Source organism: Ambystoma mexicanum, chromosome 14, assembly GCF_040938575.1.
Source record: "Ambystoma mexicanum isolate Mex_15411 chromosome 14, UKY_AmexF1_1, whole genome shotgun sequence".
NCBI classification, from domain to species: Eukaryota; Metazoa; Chordata; class Amphibia; order Caudata; family Ambystomatidae; genus Ambystoma; species Ambystoma mexicanum.
Genome location: NC_090940.1, coordinates 475709731 through 475735357, shown reverse-complemented (window position 1 = coordinate 475735357; position 25627 = coordinate 475709731). Strand labels below are relative to the sequence as shown.

The window sequence follows — 25627 nt, the reverse complement described above, 5'->3', positions numbered from 1 at the left end:
TAGACAAATGTTTTTTACATAAACAAACATTTTGGATTGTGTAAAGAGACCAGTGCAGCATGAGGGATGTTACAAAAATGCATTACCTCACCCTCTTTCGTGCATAGACCTATGGGTGCTTATGCTGCATAATTGTTACTGTTGATGTATGCGGCTCATTACAACATCCGAGGTGATCCTTGGGTATAGCTAGGTATTCTGGGTCATGGCCACTCACCCTCAGTTCATCCTGGATCATGGTATGATCTAATGTGCAGGTTACTTCCATGACTCACTATTAGACACAAACGCCCTTCCCCCTCACAGTGGCAGGAGGCGCATTCACCAAAACCAATATTGTAAAATTCAAATATGGGTAATCCAGAGTCCAAATGTATGTGCTGACATGCCATGCCCTTCATATATATTTATCAGATGGCATGTATATCCAAAGTTCACCAGATAACTGATATCAAACGGTGCTCAACCAATGAGAGCAGAGACCATGTCTCTTATCCAGTTACCAGTTTGTTCCACTCTATGGAAATATTCAAACCATTTTTAACTGAGTCCAAAGAGTGAATCCATCTTTGTTCTTGTCTGTGTAGCATAGTGGACATGTCATCTCCTCTCATGGGGGTCTTGATGGTTTGAAGTACAAACCACCCAATGTCCTTGTCTGTGTGCCCCAATTTAGAGAAATGTTCAACTAAAGGTTTGTCTTGCACTTTGTTCCTTATGCAGGAACGATGTTCCGATATTCTCTGGCGTACCTCTCTCGTAGTTTTTCGCCACCTTTCTTCCTTGGCCATTTGTCACTGGTTTACTTAATAGCCATTGGTGAGGCTTTCAGCAGATGACTAGAACGCGAGAAAGGCCGGTTGCTCAAAAACACGTTGTTAGATAAAACAATGCGTAATAAGTTCATATTGGCTGGCTCTATATCATCGGCGCATAAGAGAGGACTGCCATCAAAGTAACCGGACGTTGGTTGGTGGCCTACTTGACCGTTTGATTACAACCACCAGCATTAGGGAGAAGTATGATTGTAACCCATTGCAGTGGTAGTGAGTATGTCTGCATTTGAGGGTGCTACCTGGCAATGGTGTGAGTACTGCGGCGGGTCAGAAGAAGAACACAGAGGGCCTCATTACGAGTCCGGCAGTAACCGAGGTGGTAAAACCGCCTGGTTACCGCCGGACTCGTATTACCATTCCGCCTCCGTGATTCCCGGAATTACCGGGGCATTACAACCCCGGTTTTCCGGGAATCACGGAGGCGGAATGGTGTTAATCCCCATTCCCATTGAGTCCTATGGGAATGGGGATCATGGAAACACTGGCAGCATCTCGTAATGCTGCCGGTGTTTCCTCGTCCGCCTGCAGGCGGGCGGTGTTAAACCCGCCAGGTCAAACCTGGCGGGAACATCACCTCCTGCCTGCAGGAGTCGGGATCAGGCGGTCCGGAAACAACGGTGGCGGCGGGTTTACTCAGACTCTGGTTTTCCATCTCACTGTAATAATCTATTAAATAAAAGGTGAAAACTCCTTACTTTCCCTAGTCTAAGGGTGTTCCCTACCTAACAAAGCTAACTAAGATGCTTGTCAGTGAAAGCCCCAAACCAATTCAGTTCACTGTTCAAACTAACCTATCCTTGCCCTACAACTATGAGAACAACTGAAGCACAGGAGAATGACTTTCTTCTCCTCTGGGCTTGTTTCCCACCAAGTTCAGTTCAATAAAGAATTTGTAGGTAGTTCTTAGCAACTACTTTAATCAAATCATGTAGTTCAGATGCCGGGTTCTTCAAGGACTCAACATACTCCTATGTCCCGCCCCCTTTCCTCCATACTTATGGGACATTTCTCCGTCCTGTGGGACGGGACCGGAGCACTTTGTAAAAAGCATCCACATTTTTCCAAAAATGTGTCCTTCCTTGCTTTTTATCGTGAGCACTGTACATGGCCGTAACCCTGCCCTCCTTGGCTCCTCTCCTGCTCTGGCGAGCGGTCGCGAGTCCGTCTATGCCGTTTCAGTTAGATTTTCTTACTTGTTCTTCTTGTCAGTGACGCTTCGCTAAGGTGGACCCCCTTCCTCTTTGTTTAGAGTGTCTGGGTCCGGACCACTGGTGGAACTCGTGCTTTTACTGCAACTCCCTTTCTGTCCGTGAGCTTCAACGTCGTTTGGAGCGGTGGAAGGAGGTGTTCCAGCACGCTCCCCCATTGCATTTTCTTATGTTCATTGAAGAAACGAAGAAACGCCTGGTGAGTTCTTTACTTTTTAGAGCACCCCGGTCGGGGGATTCCTTCCCGGGGTCTTCCCGGTCCAGGAGGAGCGTTAAGAGCTCTAGTACTGCGGTCTGCCCTGAGGTGCCTTCTGGGCCTAAAAAGTGTACCGGAGTTGTCTCCGAGGGTCTCCGTAAGGGGCCTATTGACACCGGATTACTATCCGAGGCCCCGCCTGTGGGGGCTATTTGTGGGCCCAGCTCTACTGTGGGGGTGGGTACCGGAGCTTGCTTCGAGGTCTCCCTGATTGGAGCTTCCCGTAAAAACACAGGGTGCGCCCCGAGTCCTCTGCTGAGGCTGTTAGTACGGAACAAAAGTTAGAGGCCCGTGGTAGGGTTTCAAATACCTGGGTCAGGTCCGAGGCCCCTCTTTTGGTGGCTAGGGTGACTGACAGTTCTGAGATGCCTGTTAAGGTTTTGTTGGTGAGGTGTGTTCCTCAAGCGGTGACACCAGCACTGTTGAGGGGGCATGGAAGGAGGTCTTGAACCGTAATTTCTCAGTGACCGGCAGTACTGAGGTCCTTCTGTTGAAGGCTTCTTTGACTATTAGCATGTCTCAAAAACATTCTAGGCCTCACAGAACCAGTTCGGCCGAGGTTCCTTGTATCAAGGCTAAAATGAAGACCCCTGACCCACCTGTGGAGACCCCTGTCTCACTTCCACACGTGTCGCAGTTCTCCTTAGGTGCTGACAAAATGGCGCCCACTCCCGCCAAGACTACGGCGGTCATTTTGGATACCTCCCTTACAACTACGCCATCGGGCCTAGGTGTGGGGAGTGGGTTTTCAGGTGAACAGCGTTTTCCTTGTGCACATCCTTTTCGTCCAGTTTATGACTGGAATGCTCGGATGCCCCTACCTCACAATGTCTCGCTTCCTGCGGCATCAGCGCCCCTAATTTATGTGGACACCAGTGGGGAAGGGCCCTCTTGGCAACCCTCTCCCTTGCGTCCCTGGAGTTACTCTGCTCATGAGAGGCCTCCTCCAGTCACGCCTAAATCATCGGTGGAGGACGTCTTTTTCGGCAAGTTTCAAAGACTAATGCATTCCGACCCCATGAAAGAGAATTTTCGAGGCTTGTTCAGGGAGATTTGTCTAGCTGTTCCGACGGTCCCAGCTGCAGCACCGGTGATCCCGCCGGCACCGCCTTTACTGGCTGGACCTCCCACAGTGGAGCCTGATGCGACTCGGCCTGATCCGGATCTGATGGACGACGCGCAAGAGGATCAGGATAGCGATGACCAGCCCCGCTCTGTTAGAGCCTTTCACGACTGGGTGCTGGACATGTGTTTATTGGATGTTCCAGTACTCGAGGGACCCGCTCCGCAGGAGGGGGTGCTTTCGGGGGCGTTCACCTTGTCTCCTTCGGAGCGTACCAGCTTGTTCTTGCAGAAGGACGTTTTGGCCGAGGTCCGTAAAGTTTGGGAAAAACCACACTCTGGACTGTTTGTCAACAAGAAGATTGACGCGCGTTATAGGCTCCATTTTCGGAAGAGTTGGCTTTAGCATCGTGTCCGCCCCCCTCCTCCACAGTTGTGGCTGCGGCCACTTTACAGTCCAGACCTGCAGCATCGTCATCCGCAATGGCTGCTCAGGTTCTGGCTAAACAGGACAAGCTTCTTGAGTCTTCGGGAAGGAAGATTTTCGCTAATTCAGCGCTGCAGTTACGTCAAGCGAACGCAGAACTGCTGTTTGCGGGGGCGAATATGAACATGTGGAAAGGTCTTACGGAATTTGAGGAATACATGCCCACCGAAAAGCTAGAAGATTTCAGGGGGGGGGTTGTCAGATGCTAGGGTCCTGGTGCAGGATATGCTGGAGGCCGTGGCACATCATGTCCTCACCTCGGCCCGCGGCATCATGCTCGGCGTGGACACCTCTCGTCAGGCTTGGCTGCATGCCACCAAGTTCTCTAAGGAGGTGCAGGATAAGGTCTTGGACCTGCCCTTTGATGGCAAGCAGCTTTTTCATTCCACAACGGATGTTGAACTGACCAAAACTAAGGACAGCACTCAGACCGCCAAGTCCTTGTCGGTCCTGGTGAAACCGCCTTTTAGGGCACAGAGAATGTCCTCGCAGCCTTGGCCTTCCTCTGGTTTCAGTGGTTTTCTGGACCGAAAGTCTCACAGGGTTGATACCCCATCGGGAAATTCCTGCCGAAGGCAGCAATGGAGCCGGTTTTTCTCCCGTTCCTCAGCCTCCTCTTCAGGTTCAGGTGGCACCGCCACCGAAAAACTAGCTAAATGAAGTTTCTCTGCACTCGCACAAGACCCCGGAGGGAGGACACATTGCGTCTCATTGGGAGGCGTGGCAGACCATCAACGAAGACCGGTGGATCTTGTCAGCCGCTTGGGCGGGCTTCCGCTTCCCCCTTCCCCCCACCCCACCCATCAATCCTCCTTTCCAGCAGTCGGGTCGCCCTCCCTCAGAACCGAGATTTAAAAGTTACTGGATCTCAGGGCAGTGGAACCCGTTCCCCTAGGGGAGCGAGGTGAGGGCTTCTACTCCTGGCTGTTTACGGTGCCCAAATACAAACAGGCTGGCCTACGCACCATCCTAGACCTTTCCCAGTTCGATCTCTCTCTACCCCAAGCGAAATTCAAGATGATCACGCCCTGTCAGATAAAGTCCTCTTTGCAGAAGGGCAATTGGCTCAGCGTGGCAGACCTTCAGGATGCGTACATGCATATTCTGATATGGAACCCACATCGGAGATACCTACGGTTTTCTGTGGGAGAGGAGCACTTCCAGTTCCGAGTGCTCCCTTTTGGCCTCAGCTCGGCACCGCATGTCTTTACGAAGATGATTTTGGTTACCGCAGCCTATCTTCGGCTTCAGGGTATCCACGTGTATCCATATTTGGACGATTGGCTGCTGCGCAGTCCTTGTCCTTTGAAAGCCTCGAGCAACCTTCAGTTTCTCCTCTAGCTCCTTTTCCACCTTGGGCTGTCGGTGAACTGGCGGAAATCCTCCATGACGGTCTGTCAGGACCTGATTTTCCTGGGTTTTCGTTTGAACACGATCGATGCAGGGTATACCTGACCGGGGACAGAATGGCAGATCTGGTGGCCACGTGTCAGGTCTTTACGCAGTCGGGGAGCATGTCGGCCTGGTGGTTCCAGAGGCTTCTGGGCCTCATGGCTTTGTGTGTTTTGGTACTTCCTCTTTCTCGGCTCAAGATGAGGCGGACGCAGATGGCTCTTCGGAGTTCCTGGCGTCAAGCTGTGGATCCGGACTCCAAAATTATATCGGTTCCAGCTTCCATGAGAGCGGACCTTTTGTGGAGGTCATCTCTCGGCAATTTGTCGGTGGGCGCGGCTTTTCAGGACCCTGTTCCGATGATGACAGTCGCAACACACTCTTCTCTTCTGGGGTGGGGTGTGACGTTGGATCTTCAAGTTTCCGATCTCTGGTCGCCCAAAGACAAGCTCCTTCATATACATCACCTGGAGCTTTTGGCGATCTTCCTGGCGCTCAAGGCGTTCAGGCTGGTCATTGTCAACCACGTGGTCCGTGTCCGCATGGACAATGTGTTGTCCATGTTTTACATCAACAAGCAGGGGGGTACCAAGTCCCCTCCTCTTGTGGATCTTGCCATTCAGATTTGGGAATGGGAGGTGCAGCATGGCATCTGGCTGGTGGCTGTACACATCCCAGGCCAGCTGAATGTTACTGCGGATGCCCTCACCCGACTAACAATTGTCAGCTACAAGTGCAAGTTGAAAGTGGAGGTTCTCTTACAAATCTTCCAGTTTTGGGGTTCTCCAGAAGTGGACCTCTTTGCAACGTGGGCCAACAGGAAACCTCTGCTGTACGCCTCCAGAAACGGACTGGGAGCCTCCTCTCTGGGGGATGCTCTCGAGATCCCCTGGCACAATATGAGGTCCTATGCTTTCCTGCCCCTACCTCTCATTCTTCGGACAATTTGCAAACTGTGGAACACGGTGAACTGTTCTCTTCTGCTCATAGCTCCGTGGTGGCCGGCCAAGTTCTGGTTTTCAGAGCCTCAGCACCTGTCGGTGTGTGCGCCGATCAGGCTTCCGTTGGTTCCCAACCTGCTTCACCAGAAAGATCGGCAGCTGTGGCACCCCTCCCCACAATCGTTCAGCTTGGTGGCATGGTGCCTGAGTTCAGATCTCTAGAACATCTCAACCTGTCTGCTGATAACATGCGCATTATTCAGGCAGCCAGGAAGCCCTTGACGAGATCTCAATAGAAGAGCAAATGGCTTTGGTTCTGCCACTGGTGCTCAGCCAAACAATTGGTCCCCAGGGGGGCTACGATCGACACAGTGCTGTCTTTCATCTCTCATCTAGCGGAGTCGGGCATTCATGTCCTCTCATGCAGGACTTATCTTTCGTCTGTTGCTGCTTACTTATCCACGGACCAGTGCTCTTTTCCGCAATCAGATCCAGTGGTAAAAAGGCACTTTGCGGGTCTAATGTGTCTTTACCCTCCTGTTCGCAAACCGCATCTGACGTGGGATCTGAACGTGGTCCTTACGGCATTGTCATAAGCCCTTCGAACCAATGGCTATGGTAGATCTTAAGCACCTTTCGTGGAAAGTGTCCTTCTTGGTTGCCGTGACTTCGGCAAGACGTGTGAGTGAGCTCCAGGCTTTGTCAGTGGAGCATCCCTTCTTGGTTTTCAACAAGGATAAGGTTGTCCTGAGGACGGATCCTTCTTTCCTTCCGAAAGTGGTCTCGGATTGCCATCTAAATCAGTCAATCTCCTGGTCTGTCTTCTTCCCAAACCCGGCTTCGGAAGCCGAGAGGGTTTTGCATGGCCTGGATGTTAGAAGAGCCCTTAAGTTCTATCTGGACAGAACATCTGAATTTAGGAGTTCTTCTCAACTACTGGTGACCTTTGGCAATCCGCAGGGAAAACCGGCCTCCAAAGCAACTATCTCCAGATGGGTTGCTGCCTGTATTATGGAGTCTTAAACTGTTCAGGGCCTCCAACCTCCTGAAGGGGTTCACGCACACCTGTTACGGGGCAAAGCAGCTGCGGTTGCTTTTCAAAAGTACTGGGAGACCATCGCGAAAGCGGCTACATGGGCCTCTTCATCGGCTTTTTGTAAACACTACTGTTTGGATTTGTGCTCCAGAGCTGATGCCCAGTTTGGCAAGGCTGTGCTCAAAAACCTTTTTCAGTTAGGAGTTTCCATCCACCCGTAATTCCTGTGAGGAGTGCTTGGGAACCTCCCATAAGTATGGAGGAAAGGGGACGGGACGTAGGAGTATAATAAAGTTACTCATCATACTGACTACCTTACTCCTAGTCCATAGTCCCCTTTCCTCCATACGCCCGCCCGCTGTCCCCTCTATTAAGGTTCCTCTGTTATTGCTTAAAGGCGATAGAAAAGGACTGATGGGCGATGCGCTGGGCAGAGCTAAGGAGGGCGTGGATGTGGCCACGTGCAGTACCCTGCATTAAAAGAGAGGAAGGACACATTTTGGGAAAAATTTGGATGCTTTTTACAAAGTGCTCTGGTCCCGTCCCACAGGACGAAGGAATGTCCCATAAGTATGGAGGAAAGTGGACTATGGACTAGGAGTAAGGTAGTCACTACGGTGAGTAACTTTATTAGTCTTTTACTTCCTTGTCCTTTCTTTCTTTCCTTTCTGTTCTCTTGTTTGATCCTACTTGTGATTATCCCTTTCCTCCTATGCGTCAGGTTGTCTTCTCGCTCCTTTGATCTTTCTTCACTCGTCTCACTCTGTGATGTCCTTTTTGAAATGATATCAGCGTTGTTTATGGACTACCAGGTCCACTATAATACAGTCACGCCACCACCTCTTACCCGCTCTGTCTCAGGATACCTTGCATCCACCTCAGTCTCATCGCTCCTCCAGCGTCACGCATTAGAGGCTGCACTCGGACTTCTCTCTCCCAGCTGATTTGAAACTCTAGGGTTCTAATCTCACTAAGGTCTCTTCCTCCAAGATTTATGACACTGCTGTGAGACTTCCCTGGCATAGTGTCAAAGTCTTCCTTCTCAGTCTTGTCTGCACTCTGTATTCTTCCAGTCGTTTTCTTTGTCTCAGTGTCATATATATGTCTCTTCATATGTACAATGAGGGTGTCTGGTTGACAATAAAACAATTTAGTTTGTTCTTCATGCTTTGTTTCACCGGCTGTTTTTGAAGACTGGTTAGGGATACGTGGCTTAGAGAGTTCCTCATGAGAACAGGAGTCCTTGTCCCCAGAGGGGGAGTCTCTCCCAGTGAAGTCCTGCTTGCCTCTACCCCCTAAGGAGGCTATTGCGTAGTGGACTCACCTCCCTAGCCTCACAGGGAAAGGTTGGCGGAATCCCGCAATTCTAAACAGTACCTGGCTGTTTGATGGCAGTCCCTTGCTATGGGCTAAGTATCTGGATATTTGATGATGATCTTTGGTGCTGGTATGAGTTTCTGGGTTGTTTATGACAATACATGACAACTTTGTGCTACCTGGTCATTTGATGATAATCGGTGGCAATGGGGTGAGCAATTGTGGTGTGTACACCCAGAGATTTGATGGCAAAGCAACTACTGGTGATAATGACAAAAGCTGCCTAAACATGCGAGAACCTGAGCATGTGATGGTAAGGCTTGGCATATGCTTTACAAAAGCGCACATTATTGTTTCTACCATTGTTTGTTTCTCCATGTGTATGAGTTAATAAAATGGTCTCTGTGTTTGACCAGGATAATGTGTTGCATCTCTTAGTGGCTGACAGGAGACTCTGTAATATTTTTTCTCTATTTATGCATCATATACATTTAGATTCTTAGGGTTGGACTGGTACCTTCAGAACAAATTACTTACAAATATGAATGTCTGGTTTCCCTATTCCATGTTACCAATACACAAATAGGTTGTATTTGCTTTTTGTGCATTTCTGTCACTAGCATAAAATAATATTGTCCCAACATTTTAATAATTGCGTTTGTCATTTGATGAATTAACACCTTAAATCTTGTAAATAGAGAGTACTGAGACTTTCATTTATTGCAAAAAAAAGCCAAACATATCCATAAGATATTTTCTAAAATGATTAATATTTTGTTCATTTAATACTTGCTTTGCATTACTACCTTAGAGATGTCCCAGAGGGTACCGTCCAACAAAGATCGAAGAAGCCGACCAATGCTGCAAGAGGATGAGTATCGAATTCAGAATGAGCTGAAGCGTTACTTACGAAAAGATTTGTTGACTGGTGGAGCACCTTCCGAAAAGAGCTTTTGTGCAACTGAGCACACTTGCAAGCCTTCTAGCCATGGTGAGTTTGTGGAATGCATGGGTACTGTTTATACAAGACTTCTTTTATAGGTATGTGACTGTTTCTGGCAATACTTTTCAGCAATTCTTGTCAAAAACAAAAAGTTAACTTTTGACCATATCATACCAGTTATGCATTATGGCAAAAAATATGATTGAACATGGTAAATGTACTTGCGAAGGCCGTACTTTATTTATAATATAGTAATTCCTGTTATGTATTGTAAAACCAGAGATGATAGTAATGGATTTATTGTAACTGCAGCCATTGTACTTTGCCTTGTAAATTTATGTTACCCCTTTGAATGTCATGAGAATATATATACAAATATATAACTCCTATATTCTAATGGATTATGTCCTCCAACGTATTCCTCATCTATGACATATATAATGTCCACAGCTGTGCTGCTTCGGAAATTTGTTCGGCAGAGGGCGCCCTTGCGTCAATGGCGTCTGGTTGATGTCCCTCGAGGGCCTCCGTCGAGGGTGACGTTATCAGATGTTACAAGTAGGACGCACGGCGTCCAGAGCCTCAGTTCAGTTTTTTCCGCAAACATGTTTGCTTCGAGAACTTGGCGCGGCTCGTGTCTTCAACTTCGTATTGTATGACTGTCTTCTTCTTCCACCCCGACGACCCCGCGGTGCAGCTTTAAGAAGTGTCGGGACTGCGGATCCAAGATGTCCATCGCAGTCCCGCACAGTGTCTGCTTGTGGTGCCTGGGTGAGGACCACGCCACTGACGACTGCTTGAAGTGCCAGTCGTTGACTGCCAAGGCCTTGCGGGAGCGTAAGGGGAAGTTGAAGGTAGGCAGTGTTGGCAAACCCCGTAAATCCAAATCGGCTGGGAGGTCGACCGACGAGTCGAGGGAGTTTGGCAGGTCTAGGTCCCGGAGTGGTTCGCGCCACTCGTCCTCTTCCTCGAGGCGGTCTCGGAAGCGACGTCACCATTCGCCTTCCTCGTCGCATGACGGATACCTGAAAAGGGTGTGGTGCCACAATAAGTCCTCTACCCCTGAGGAATGGGAGGCTTTTTGGGAGCAGATGTTACAGATTTTTCAGTCTCATGGAACATCCCTGTCCGGGCCTTCAGTTGAAGCCGGCGAGGGTCGATCTCAGTGCGATATTCGTACGCCTTCGGGCTGAGGTAAGCGGCGCGATAAACATCGGGAACCGGCAAGGTCTCATTCGGACAAGGAATCGGGAGATCGCCAGAGAAGAGCCAGGTCGCGATCTTTGTCACCCACAAAATCGTCGAGGCCTGAGACGCTGTTGAAGAAGGTGTTGACAACTTCGCCGCCGTGCCCATTGAAGGAGTCCGTCGGGTCTCTTCCTGGGGTCAGGCCTTCGAAATCTTCGGCGCCTTTGTCGATGCCAATACAGTCAGAGCCGTCGGCGCCTGCTGTGCTGGAGTTGCCGTCATACGCCCTTGTGGCTCCTGGACCTTCTAGAAAGGCTCTTACTAAAACTGTGAAGCCTATTTCTGATGAGAGGTACACTCCTCTGCCTAGGAAGGAGTTTTTCCAGTCTCCAGAACATTTATGAGGCGGATAGGATGATGATGGGAAGAGGTCTGATGGTGACGTGGTGCCTTTTGGTCTGCCTTATGGGACACCTAATGCTCCGGAATGTCTCATTAATGAGGATAGTAGGATTGAGCGTTTGCGTCAGTTCTTGCATGATGCCAGTGGCCTTGACACCTCGCCTGAGATGGAATTTGGGAAACCCGATTTGGGTGAACATGCAGGATCCTCCTATAGGAGACTGATGTTGAGAGTGGCTGAGTACCTGGGTTGGTCCAAGCCTCAGGTTGAGTATAATCAAGATTATCTTACGGGCATCTTGGATCAGGGTCCGTCCACTGACCCGGTGTTGCCATTTCATGTGGCCCTACTGAAAAGGGTGGCTGCTACTTGGACTTCCCGTGAATCTATTCCGGCGGTTAACAAGTCTTTGTCGAAGAAATACTGCCCATCAAGTGGCGACCCCGGCTACTTATCCATCCACCCACCCCACTCCTGAGAGTTTGGTGTTTCAGGTGGCTATGGCCACCTCAAAGCATGCAGCGTACCCCTCCATCCCTCCGGACAGCGACGATAAACGCATGGATGGATCGGCGCGCAAGGTATTTGCTGCTGGGAGTATGGCCCTGAAATCGCCAACTCCACCTGTGCCTTGGCAAAGTTTTCGCACCAGAAGGGGAATAAAGGGATGGCTTTCTAGCTATTGTTCAGGATGGCAAGGATGCCATGTGTGAATCCCTTCAGTCTGGGTTGGACATTGCGGATTGTGTCGCACAGACCGTGGCTACGAGCACCGTAATGCGCAGATTTGCGTGGTTGTGGATGTCTGGTTTTGCACCTGATGTCCTCGCCCATCTTCTCAACATGCCCTTTGATGGGTCGCATCTTTTTGGCAGCAAGGCTGACGAGAGCCTTGAAAAGTTGCAGACCTCCAAGGCGGCCGCTAAATCTTTGGGCGCGGCTGTCCGTCAACCTCTGCCTTTTCGTCAGATGGGACAACAATGGAGGGGTGGTTCCTTTTGCTATTACTGATTTGGAAAGGCGAAGGGGATGCCCAGTCAAAGGGGCCTCCATAGAGGCACTCATGGTGGACGAGGTAGGGGTGCTAAAGCCGCTCAGGCAGCTGCCTCTTTGCCTTCCGGCGCTGCCACTGCCGCTTCTAAGCAGCTATGAGGCCATGACTCATCGTTCTCCGCTGGGGGGCAGGCTGTTGCAGCATCTCGAAGAATGACGAGCCATTACTTCAGATGCGTGGCCTCTAGATACAATAGTCCATGGTTACTCCGTTTTCTCCGACGGCCTCATGGCAATCCACCGGGTAAACACTCTTTGATGGTTTCAGATCCGCTCCTTGTGCAGGAGATTTTGGCCCTGCTGGAGAAAGGCACTATAGAACCGGTGCCTGTGGCAGAGTAGAACAAGGGTTTGTATTCCCCTTATTTTTTGATACCCAAGAAGGACGGAGGACTGAGACCCATCTTGGACTTAGGTTACTTGAACAAGTTCCTCAGGAAGGACAAGTTCAAGAAGGTCACTCTTTCTCAGATCCTTCAGGCCCTCTAACTTCAGGATTGGTGGGTGTCATTGGGCCTGCAGGATGCTTATTTTCATGTGCCGATCCATCTCGAGCACAGGAAATACCACATGATCGCAGTCGGTGAATCCCACTATTAGTTTCATGTTCTGCCGTTCGGGCACACCTCTGCTCGAGGGTTTTCACCAAGCTCATGGTGGTGGTGGCAGCGCATCTCAGGAAAGGGGGGACTCACGTCTACCCCTACCTGGACGATTGGTTGATCAGCACGCGTTCTCCCAAACAAGCCTTGGCTCATCTAAGTGTCACCTGCCACTCACTTCACAAGCTGGGCTTCTCCCTCAACTTCAAGAAGTCGCGTATGACACCATCCCAACGGCTCCAGTACAGTAGCGGTTTTGGACACGTTCTTGGGGTTGTGCTCACCACCCAAGGTGAGGGCTCATCACATTCTTCAGATGGCTACAAAGTTTCACCAAGCCCAGAGTCTTCCGGCTTTCGCATTCTTAAGGTTGCTCGGCCTCATGGCATCCTGCCTTTTTCTGGTGCCAGAGGCCCGCTTGAGGATGAGATCCCTTCAGTGGGCTCTGAGGACTCAGTGGTCCCAGTTCTCGGGCACGATGTTGGATCTCCTTCATGTTCCGCCCTCGGTCTTGCAGGATCTTCTGTGGGCGGCCGACGAGGTGAATCTCATGAGAGGGCAGCCTTTTTGGCAGCCATGGCCGGAGGTCACTGTGGTGAGGGATGCATCCCGGACAGGGTGGGGAGCTCATGCTGGCGATCTGTCCATCAGCAGTTGCTGGTCTCCATCGGAGTCCAGACTTCACATCAATCTTTTGGAGCTGAGAGCCATCAGCCTGGCACTGAAGGCTTTCCTGCCATCTGTACGGGGGAGGAATGTCTTGATAATGACAGACAACATGGTGGCAGTGCATTACCTCAACAAAAGAGTGGGTGTAGGGTCACTGCCTCTGTGCAGGGAGGCAATGCAGCTCTGGTTCTGGGCGATAAACGAGGGGATGTCCCTATCGGCGGTTCTTCTAGCCGGCAAGGAGAACTTGCCAGCGGACACTCTGAGCAGGCAGAGCGCAGTCTGCCATGAGTGGGAGCTAGCTCAGGAAGTCGTTCAGGAGATCTTTGTCCTTTGGGGAGACCCACAGGTGGACCTTTTTGCAACCGGTGCCAACCGGAAGTGCGAAAGGTTCTGCTCGAGGGAATTTCCTCTGAGAGGAGCTCTAGGAGACGCGTTCATAGTGGAGTGGCTCTTTACGATACTGTACGCGTTTCCTCCAATACCTGTCATCCCTCAAGTTCTCAGGAGTTTGAGAAGATTCGGGACCTGTATGATCCTCATTGCTCCGGATTGGGCCCGGAGAGCGTGGTACCCGGACCTTCTGGATATGTCCATCTGTCCTCCAATATATCTGCCCCTCAGAGAGGATCATCTCTCGCGGGAGGAAGGTCCGGTTCTCCATCCGGAGGTCAAGACTCTCAACCTTCACGCATGGTTTCTGAGAGGTTGAGATATAGAGATTGGGACCTTCTGGATGACGTAATGAAGGTGTTGTTTTCGGCTAGACAGCCGGCAACGAAGTCCCTGTACCGTTGTCGTTGGCGTAAGTTTTGGGACTGGTGCAGAGGAAGGAATGGGGATCCTTTTCCGTGCTCGATTCCGGAGATTCTCTCTTTCCTGCTTTCCTTGGCCATCAGGGGTCTTCAGGTGGGCACCATTAAAGATTACTTGGCAGCGCTGTCTATATTTAACCGCTCTTCAGAGGAATGCTCTTATTTTAAAATTCCACTGATCACTCCGTTTTTGAAAGGGCTCACAAATGTGTTCCCGCCGTTGCCATTTCAGGTGCCTTGATTTGTTTTTGAAATTTCTGATGGGTGCTCCATTTCAGCCTTTGCACTCTTGCCCGTTGAGGCTTTTGACATTTAAAACTGTTGTCTTGGTTGCCATTACGTCTGCTAGAATAGTGAGTGAGTTGCAGGTACTTTCTTCTAATTTACTTGGTTCCTCAAGGACAGGGTCGTACTGAGAGTTTGTCCGTCCTTTTTGTCTAAGGTTGTGTCAGAATTTCATTTGAGTCGGAAGGTGGTACTCCCTGCTTTCTATCTCCTCCTCATCCTAGTTAAGGATGAGAAACGGCTCCATAGGTTGGATCGTAGGAGAGCTTTGAGTTTTTATCTCTCCCGGATGGCCAAGCTCAGAGTGGACAACCAGCTCTTTGTGGGATATACTGGACACCGTTTGGGACAGGCTGTTTCTAAACACACCCTGTCTAGGTGGATTATCCTCACTATTTCGAAATGCTACTGGTTGGCTGGTAAGGACCCTCCTGAGGGTTTGCGTGCCCACTCCACCAGGGGCATCGCCACTTGTGCCGGTTAAGAATATCTGTGACGCTGCAACGTGGTCTTCTATACACACGTTTGTTAAGCATTACTCCCTAGATATGTCCCATGCTCAGGATGTTGCCTTTGGTAAGGCCGTTCTGTACTCTGCCATTTGAATTGGGTATTTCTAAATCCTTTTCCCTCCTCAACTCATCTTTACTGCTTTGGGAGTCTGTCATAGATGAGGAATACGTTGGAGGACACAATCCATTCGAAGAACAAGCTACTTACCAAACTGGTAACGTTTTTTCGACTGGATGTTCCTCCAACATATTCCTCATCGCCCTCCCAGCTTACCCCTCGCAAGAATTTCCCATGCCATTACAGCTTACGTCCCGCAAGGCTAAGTGCAGTCGACTTAGGTCTCTAGGCATGTATGCCACACGTTGTGAAAGGGGAAAAAACATGAACTGAGGCTACGGGCGCTGTGCGTCCTACTTGTAACATCCGATGACGTCACCCTCGACGAAGGCCCTCGAGGGACATCAACCGGACGCCTTTGATGCAAGGGTGCCCACTGCCGAAAAAATAAGCCGCACAGCTGTGGACATTACATGTCATAGATGAGTAATACGTTGGAGGAACATCCAGTCGAAAGAAAGTTACCATTTTGGTAAGTAACTTGTTCTTCTGTCCCCTTTCCTCCATTCTTATGAATGTCCGTCCAAGGTGATGGGATCAGAGCTCTTTTTGCACAGCACAAAGGAAGGGGAGGCAGGATAGCTCAGTGGCAACGCATTTGTCTTGGAAGCAAGACAACCCAGCGCGACACAGGCTTAAATCCTGATCATGTGTTTAGAAACCACTTGTTGGTATTAGGTGCATTATAAAAGAACAATTATAATTATAATTAAAAAGGGTTATTCCCTTTAAAAGAATTTGTGTTGCACAGTAAGACATGGCAGTGGCTAGACCCGCTGACCCCGGCCAACTGCAACACCTGTCAGTGCTTTTCTTCATGTTAACGAGACTGGGTGCTCTGTACAGTACATGGTTAATTTGCACTTTGTCGAAGATTAGGCCATTGGTGGAGAGACTTCCACAAGCCCACGCTGGAGCACATCAGAGTTTGTCACTTCTAAGAACATGAAGCACCAAGTAAGTTCAATGGCACAAGCGGGAGGGACACAAGTTCTTTGGGGGTTTGCCTCCCCTCCACAGGGCTTGCCCTGAGGCCTCCCAGGCATTCACCTGTGTTCGCACAAGGATCCTTCGGGGTTTTATACTTGAGCTCCCGCCAATGTTGCTCGGGCTTCAACCGGTGCTCCCACCAAGGACCCTTTGCGGTCTTGTACCTGCTGTGCTAGTCCCGAGGTGACACTTCAATGCCAGAAACCTTCCGGGCTGAAGGAGCCTGAGGATCCATGACCTGCCTTAGTACACTCTGAGGGCTTTAACCATCATAACTTGGTACGCCCCCTAGCCCCTTCTGGGTCCTGAACTTTGATCTCTGTGCTGAGTAATCCGCCCCCACCTGGCCTCATATTAAGTTCATGATTTGGCCCACAAATCACGTAAGGCCAGCACTGGTACTTCACAAATTTCAAAGGATTAGGTGCAACGCCGGCCTTGAACACTCATAAGGCCAGGGTGCAGTTGTGCAAGATGGAGGAGTAGACGTGCCGGGCTCCCGCTCCGCTCTTGCACAAGTGGGAAGGCTTTCTGAACTCCCTGCAACAAAGAATTCACTGCTTCTGCGAACACTGAGTGCCCTGAAGACTCGGGGGTGCTGTTAGGGAGAATTCTCCTTCTAGGGCTAATTTCCCTCTCCTAGTGAGTCCCCCAGCAGTTTGCTGGATTTCTGGAGTTTATTTTTCCACCTGGTAAGAGTGTACATCCTTTTTCCACTCTTACATGTGTTTTGGCCTATGTGTTTTTACTCATTTTGTGATCTTGGGCACTGGAGCACACCACTCCAGGTGCCCCTGTTCTTGTACGGGTTACACAGCACCTTCAGTGTAGTAACCCAGGGTTGTCTTTAAGACTGCCCTCTGACTCCATTTTGCTGGGGCTGACTACTGTGCCCCAGAGAAAGGTAAAGTTGCTATTTACTTTACCTAGTCCCTTTTTACACAGACCCAGTACACCCCATCTTACATGGTGTACTGGAAAGGGCTAATCTGTACCCCTTTTCTGTCTGTACCTCGCTGAGCATTGTTTCGCTCTTTTAACATTTCGACTTGGCTGGTGGCAGTGGTATCTACCCTAACTTTTCTACCGCGATTATATTAGATAAACGTGGTAATGCTTTTGGCTATTTTAGAAGCCTTAAGCATGAACCTGCTTGACCAAATCGTCTTTCTTTTGGTTCCAGTTGGGTTTATTCGCCATTTCTTTTTGTTAAAGTCCTTCTTGTGTTTTACTTTGCGCGGCAAACTAGGTTTGCCTTCTTTGTTCACCGTCTTTTGGCAGGCTTCTGCAGAGAAGCCCTCCTCTTGGCGCCTGGGTGTCTAGGTAGACTGAATGTGGGGAAGGGGTGTAGTCGCCCCCTGCACAGGGTATCCTAGGAAACCCAAGTCGCACTTTGCCATGATTGGCTGAGGTGGTTGTCCCGGCTGGACAACCCCCCCTGCTATGTGATTGACAGCCAGGCTGTGCGAATGGGGGTTTTGCGCATAAAAGGCAGGTCTCTTGGGCTAGAAGTCAGAGAGTCGCCACTGGAACTACAAGGAACCGAAGAGAAGCGGAGAGAACGACGGCTGCTGCAACTACCCCGTCCCGGTGAAGCCCTGCTGCAGTCCTGAGCTATCTACCCTTCAACGACTAAGAGGAGATCCAGTCCGGAGTCTTCTTCCCTTGAACCTGGTGGGGATAACCAGCTCATCTTCTTCAGCCAGAGGTCGCCTTCGTGGTCGAAATCGCTGCACACTGCTGTAGTGGTCCGGATAGCCACCTGACGAGCCTCTCTTGTTTTTAAGGAGCGCACCTTTTATTCGTGTCGCTACTGCCGGCTTCATCCCTGTGTGGTGCAGACCCCCTTCAGACGTCCTCCTTCACACCGAAGCTCCAGAAATCGTGGGTCTGCGGGAAACCAACAGGAACAACTGCCAGGGCACCAGCTGCCCCATTGGAATAAGGTACTGTGTTCTGCTTGAGGAAACTGGGTGAATCCCTTTTCTTCATCTTCAAGGCTTGCCCTTGTCTTCCCTCCTTCTTAAAACTTTTGCTTCCGAACATTGACAATATCAAAGTACTCTTGGCTAGCGCTGAATCGTGAACTGTCTAACGGTGTGATCTTCGACAACAGATCTCCGGTGTCACTTAAACCTGGCTCCGGCCCTTTGACTTTTGAACTCCGGTTTCCGAGTGTTTCTCGATTCTGTCTGCCTAACCTAAATATTGCCTGTGATTTTTGCCTCCAACTCCCTCTGGGTATCTCAGGTGCTAAGTGTGTTTTTGCCCCGGTAGCATTTCATGTCACGGATACGTGTTTATTTAGTAGACCGAATTGTCAAAAAGTGATCGCAACCGTATCCGCGGTATCGTGTTTTGTTCATAACACCGGTTCATTCAAACACATGGTACTTACCTTGAGACATACTGTACAAAGTGAATTTGTTAGTTGTAGTATATTTAACATGTGGTTTTGTTTAAAGTTTAATAGAAGTGTTGTGTTTATAACTGATGGTTTAAAAATAAATGTACTTATATTTTTCTACTTGAAACCTTGAGTCCGTGTTTGCTTGAGTCACCGTAATTGTGGTCCCTTTCTGTAATCTCTGCTACTGCTCATATACTCTTGAGATAGGCCTGGCTACTCCGCCACTGCTACCACTATGACATAGTAGTACAGGCTTGTACCAAAGGTAAACTTGTATTGTCACCTGTAGTCTTAATTGTGTGTAGTGGTCCCTAAGGGCACTGCACAGGGTTCTGCCTAACAGGCACACAGAACGTGGAGGCGCCTGCAGTGTGAGCTCAAACCACTGACTAACACCAGCGGCGGGTGACCCGAAAGGCACAGAAAGATGGCGGCTTGAACGTCACGGATGTGGTGACTCTGTCACCGGATGTCACGATTCTGCTCGCCTGCCTCCCAGCACCTTTACATGCGCCTAATCCTTTATTTCCTTGTTTTACCGCTGCAGTTCTGGACTAATCTAATTGAATGTTCCATTCCGGATTTTGGATTAAACCAGCAGATGCATTCTGGGAAACGGAGGCTGTCCAAAAGGCAGAGGGCTAGAGGAGGCATATTAAATACATTTGTTTGCAGCAAGCTACGAAGAGCTGCTGAGGGCCTGATTGCATTCACCTGTTCCAAGCTACTGCAGGCTCGGCTGCAGAGAGCTGGAGAGCACTTGATTAGAATCCACTGCTGCTACTGTTGCAGGCTACTGAAGCCAGGGCTGGACTTAATTGAACACAGCTGCCAGAGTCTGCAATCAGCTTCACCCTGCTGGCCTGCTGACTGAGAGGGCCTTTATAAGCTCACTCTGAACAGAAGCAGTTGTCAGTCAACTGCTTTCTCTGGGAGTTCGTGCTGGTTCTCCTGTTACCAGTTTTTGACCTTTCCTGGATTTCCTCTTTTGGCCTTTTGATTCCTGTTGCTGTTGCTGTTGATGCTTGCAGCTCCCTCTCCATTCTGCTGCAGCCTTTTGCCCTGTTCCTTTGGGCTTCCACCTGACGGCTCTGCTGCATTCCTCTGCCTTCCGCCCTGCTCCTCTGGGCTCCCGCCTGGTGGCTCTACCACACTCTGCTGCCTTCTGCCCTGCTCCTCTGGGCTTCCACCTGACGGCTCTGCCGCACTCCTCTGCCTTCCGCCCTGATCCTCTGGGCTCCCGCCTGGCGGCTCTGCCGTACTCCGCTGCCTTCCGCCCTGCTCCTCTGGGCTCCCACCTGGCGGTTCTGTCACACTCCACTACCTTCTGCCATTCTCCTTTGGGCTTCCTTGTCTGGCAGCCTTACCACACTCCTTTGCCTTCTGCTCTGTTCCTCTGTGCTCCTTGCATTGTTTCCTGCCTGTTCCAATTTCTGATATCCTATCCTGTTCTGTACCTGGTTATTTCTTCCAGCACTGCGTTCTACTTGTATACATCTTGGTCCACTGTAGTGTCTCCACTTGAATCCGTTTTACAGTGTGACCCTGGGTTGGTCTCCGTTTAGATCAGATAAGGGAAGACTTCTGTTGCCTTCAAGTAGTCCGTTGAAGTCGTACCTGCCTCAGTATATGGTCTTTCAGTTTTACCCTTGCACTGAGTACAACAGTTTCTTCGGCACGCCCAAGTCATGACGTTGCTGTATGACTGTTGTTAAGAGTAATCTGCTGGTACCTATCCCAAGGGTTTTCCTTTATCCCTGGAGACCCCTTATCATATTCCAGTACACCCTTATTTCTGATCAATCTGTGTTGCCCAGTATACTTGCTTGTCTTTGCCTTTTCTCTGTCTCTTTGTTTACAGCCTGCTCCTGCAGTTCCTGTGAATTCCTGTTTCAACTAACAGCTTGGTATGTACCTATTAATCTGATATTTGCTAGCATTGTCTCCAGAATCCTCCTTAAATCTACTTGCATACAGGGAGAGATAGCCTCTGCCCTGTGCTCTCCGTCTAGACTTCTGAGACCGGACCCAGCGAGGAGAGACAAGGCGAGGGACCACACTGGTGCCCGAAACTGGCCCTGGACCTGGAGGCTGAAGAGAAAGGACCGGCTGGGACCACAGTGAGAAGGTGAGCGGTTCCCGGTGTGCCCTCCCCCCCGGCAGAAGAATCAGCGAGCACCGATCGCGTCTCCACTAGAAGCCCTTGCCAAGGAGGGACCAGGAGAGAGCCCATGGCATTGCCGCATCGGGTCCTGGCTCAAAAGTAGATCAAGCGAGAAGGAATTGGGGGGGATGGAAAGGCCGAGGCCAGAGTGAAAGGGTAAGCGGTTCTCAGCGACCCTCTCTGGCTGAAGAACCATGCCCCAAGAGGGGAACCTGGACCCGACATGGCAAAGGGAGTGTGGGGGGAGCCATCATCACAACAAAGGGGGAAACAAACATTTTTGAGCCCCTGCTCTACAGAAGGGACACACTGGGAAGCACGGGGAGCCCAGCGGGAAACAGAGGGCTACCGTGCAGCTGCACAATATAACGGAAGCCTTTAAAGAGACATCCGGGACAGACAGGCCAGTCCCCCCATTCCCAACAAGCAGGTGCAAGTGGATCTAGGTAACCTGACCTAAGCCCCGCCCACATGGTGCCTTCCAGGTTGCCGCTCTTTTCTCCACTTAGCAAGCCCCGCCCACCTGGTGCCTTCCTGGTTGCCGCTCTTTTCCCTACTTAAGGAGCCCTCCAGACTCTTTTCCTTTGCTGATGGAGAGCAGGTGCAAGTGGATCTAGGTCACCTGGCCTAAGCCCCGCCCACCTTCTTAGCCCTGCCTCTTCCTTCCTGCTCTTAACTCTTAGATCCAGTGCGTCCCTTGCCCGGGCTTCCGAAGCGAAGGGCAGACAAAGAAAAGGGCAATTCCTGTTCGGACCAGGAGGACCCAGGGCCCGACCCCCTGCTCAGACAGCAGGTAAGCATGCACCAACATGTGTTTACCCCGTCTGTCCCCACAGGCCATCCCCACCCCCTCTGGCCCCCTGTGATGTTCCCTTGTGCGCCCCCCCTTCCTGTTGCCTGTTTTGCTTGATTCTTCTACCCTGCGCCCCCCCCTCCGCCTACTTCTGCAGGAGTCTGTCCTGATACATTCTGGTTTCACCATTACCGTCTTGTGGCCAATGCTCGATTTGACTTTTATGGACTTTATTGATTTACGGTGCGTCACCCTTTCTCAAATCTCATGCTGGACTTCCTTTGCATCTTGTACTCATGGTGGCCCTGAATCATGCTGTTCCCATCTTCATCTTGTATCCTGCCTTGCAACATTGTGTTACTACTGACTTCTGCAATTGTATTTGCTCTCCCCTCTTGCTTCTCCACTCTTTGTGACTGCTTGCTCTCTGTTCTCTCTTCCTCTCCCTTTTCCTATCTTTTCCCCTCCTCCTCTTACTTTCTTCTATGTACTTACTCAGAAGTGTCCCTGGACCTAGTATGATAGCAACCTTGTCTGTCTCCTACCCCCTCACCTTACTTGTTCCCCCCACCCCTTTCCAGCACTATCTGAAATGTCGTCAGGCCTAGTACGATAGTTAATTTCATATCCTTACCGTTCATGGCGTGTAAGAATGTAATTGTATTTTCCCTTCTTCCCTCCCTTGCCTTGAAGCGCTTTGAAACACATAGTTTATTTATATAGCGCCTATACACAATCATATCATAACACGACCCATACAACTGCGGCTATGACAGGCTGGGACCCCTGTCAGCTGCTAGGACACCAAACAAGCAACAAAGGAAGCCGGGGGCACCGCTGGATTGGCCAGGCCTCCATCACTGATAGGATCAAAAGGGGTGTGAAGGGGCAGAGAACAGAAAGGGCGAAAGGAATTTGTATCAAAAGGCTGGGAGTGGAGGAAGAAACCCAAGCCCACAGCACAACTCGGATCCGGCTAGAAAAGGAACACCATGGTGAGAGACAAGGCTAAAAAGGGTCCCACGCAAGAAAAGATTGACACCCTTACGCCCCTGTAACCCCCCCCTTGAATCCCCCCAGCACAAATGGCCATGACAGGAGACAGAGGGGAGCCCGGAGGAGAAGACGCAGGAGAGGCACTCTCCATGCAGGAGTTGCTACGGGCCATAACGGACTCGAAGATTTCGCTGGAAAGAAAGGTGGACGCAGTGGGGGCAGAGGAAAGCTTCCTGAGCTAGGACATGCACAAGATGTCGGCCAGAGTGGGAGAGGCATAACAAAGGATCTCGGATATGTAGGATGCTCTGCTGCCCATGTAAAAAGACATCCAGGAACTCCGGAAAAGGTCAACATTACTGGAAGACATGGTGGAGGACGCTGAATGGTGTTACTACCAGAGAAAATAGGACCGTCCATGGAGCCGTTCCTAGAGCAATGGCTAAACAAATGGTGGGACCAACAGGCCTCTCCAAGTTCTTTTCAGTGGAGCAGGCACACAGATTCCATAGCAGAGCAATACCAGGGGACCATCCCAGACCTGTTAAAGCTAAAATACTGAACTACCGAGACCGGGACGCGATACTACAGGCGTCCAGGAGAAAGGGCCCAATAACAGTTGAAGGGACCAATTTTCCCAGACTTCATGTTAGGGAGAATTCTCCAGAATGGCTAATTTCCCTTACCTACCAAGTCCCTCAGCAGCTTTGCTGGATTTCTAGGATTAATTTTTTTCACCTGGTAAGAGTGTGAGCCTTTTTTCCCACTCTTACATGTGTTTTGCTGTGTGTTGTACATTTTTTGTGTTCATAGACTGTGGAGCCTCACCTACTCCATAGGCATCATGTTTTTACTGTGTGTCACACAGCACCTTTAGTGCAGTGACACAGGGTTGTCTTTTTCAGACTTCCCATTTTAAACTCAATTTTCTGGGACTGACTACTGTCTCCCAGAACATTTAAAGTTGCCATTGACTTTATTAGTCTTTTTAAAAGCACAGACCCAGTACAAACTATCTCACATAGAGTACTGGAAAGGGTTAATAGTTATCCCTTTTTGTCTGTTTCTCATGGAACATTATTTCGTTCCCCTTTCTTTAAGATTTGGCTGGTGGCAGTGGTATCTACCTTATTTTTCCTACTGCGGTCTATGTAAATAGCCTTGGTACTGTTTTAGGCTAAGTTAGTAGCCTCGAACTTAAATCCGCTGGACCCCATTTACTTTTATTCGGTTCCGGCTGGGTTTATTCGCCATTTCTTTTTGTAAAGGTCTTTCTCGTTTTCTACTCTGCGTGCCAAACCAGGTTTGGTTCCTTTGTTCGCATTCCTTTGTCGGGCTTCTGCACAGAAGCCCTCCTTAGGCGCATGAATGTCTAAGGGGGACAGGATGTGAGGGAGGGGTTTGAGACTCCCTGCACGGGGTCTCCTTGGAGACCCATGTCGCACTCTGTATGATTGACTGTGGTGACTGTTCCGCCGGGAAAGCTACCCTGCTGTGTGATTGACAGCCATGTGTGAATGGGGGAGAACTGCATAAAAAGCAGGTCTCTGGGGCTTGGAAGGCAGAGTCGCCACTGGAACAAGCGAACCGAAGAGAAGCTGAGAGAAGAGGACCACTACCACGACTGAACCTCCCGGTGAAGCCCTGCTGCGGGTCAGAATCTCCAAACTTTGACGACAGAGAAGATCTGGAAGGAATCTTCTTCCCTTGAGCTGGTGAGACCAACCAGTTCACCAAACACCAAGCAAGGCCTCCCTCCCCTGGTCGAATCTGCTGTGCACAGCTGCAGTGAACCGAATAGCCAGGAGGACCAGACCCTGTTTGGGTTTTAAGGAGCGCACCTTTTATTCGTTGCTTTACTCTGCCGCTGGTTTCTTCCCTGGGCAGTGCAGGACCCTCCAGTCTTCCTCCTTCGTATCAGTCCGACAGTCGCTTCAGGAACTGTGAGCCTGCAGGATCTGCCAGGAACGTCTGCCTCAGCTACAGCCTTCTTCTTTATTTAAGGTAATGTTCTAACCCGGTTGTTCGTTCCGTCTGACCGCGATGAAAGTGTTTGCAATCTTTCTCCAATCCGAGGGCTTGTCCTTCTGTACTCTTTTAAATAACTTTTCCTTTGACCAACTTCGTTTCGAACTCTTAGCAAAGACTTAACCGCGAACTACTCTGAACTGTGTGATCCTCTGCAACGACTCTGAACCATTAACATTGGCCCAGGCCTATTGATTTGAATCCTCATTGTAGCAAGCCTTTTCTAGATTGCCCTACCTACTTGTTGGTATTTCATCTCAGAACAGGTTATCATGCCATGTTCTTTCTGGAGAGGAGCACCAGCTACCTTTTTTGAAATACTTACTTGTTGGTGCTGCTTAATTTTGTATAACCTTGTCTTTCCCTCCCTTTTATATTGCTGGAGTGCCATTTTGCTCACACTTCATTTTGAGCCTAACTTGTCCAGAATTGATTGGGGGTTGTGTAGTATATTAAGAGTGTGATTTTTCTGCTGCTTTATTTAGTGAACTGTTTTACAAATGAATGTGTAAATAAATGTATATTCTTTTACTCAGAAACCTTGAGTCAGCGTTTGTTTGAACCATAGTACTTGCTGTCCTTTGTGTAACTATTGATACTGCTCACTTTAGTCTTGAGATAAGTCTGGCTGCTCAGCCATCGCTACCACTTTACTGTGTAGTACAGGCTTGTACCAAAGGTGAATTTGTACTGTCACTTGTAGTCTTAATTGTGTGTGGTGTTCCCAAAGGGTACTGCATATGATTCTGCATAACACTTCACAAGAGCAGTCTAAAAGGCGAGACACTCCTTTGAGGGAGTCAAAAAGAGACTATGTGCAGCCAACATTAAATATGCCATGCTCTTTCCGGTCACCCTCTGGGTGGTGGGCCCAGGAGGGGCTTGGTTCTTCCAAAACCCGATGGATTCCTGGGACTGGGTGGACGAGGAGGGCCTAAACAAAAGGAACAACCCAAGGCTGACGGAGAGAGACGGGCCCGGAGCTGGGCCAGAGGCAGGAAATGAATGACGCATGATCAGCTGTGGCCTGGGATCGGACAACTGGCCTGAGCCGGGGTGACCGAGAGCAAGTGAAGTGCAGGACCGATATGCAAGTAGAGCAGAGCTAGAGAAGTGTCATGTG

The 25627-nt window shown here is 49.9% G+C and overlaps 1 protein-coding gene across 6 annotated transcripts in view; it reads left to right on the top strand.

Annotated features, from left to right (window-relative positions):
• The window catches only part of ATG2B (autophagy related 2B), a 5509925-nt gene that overhangs the window by 1188216 nt on the left and 4296082 nt on the right, over positions 1-25627 (top strand). For all 6 annotated transcript variants that reach the window (XM_069637692.1, XM_069637689.1, XM_069637687.1 and 3 more), the window contains one exon: positions 9347-9526. In XM_069637692.1, the coding sequence (XP_069493793.1) occupies positions 9347-9526 (180 nt within the window). The remainder of the gene's footprint in view (positions 1-9346; positions 9527-25627) is intronic.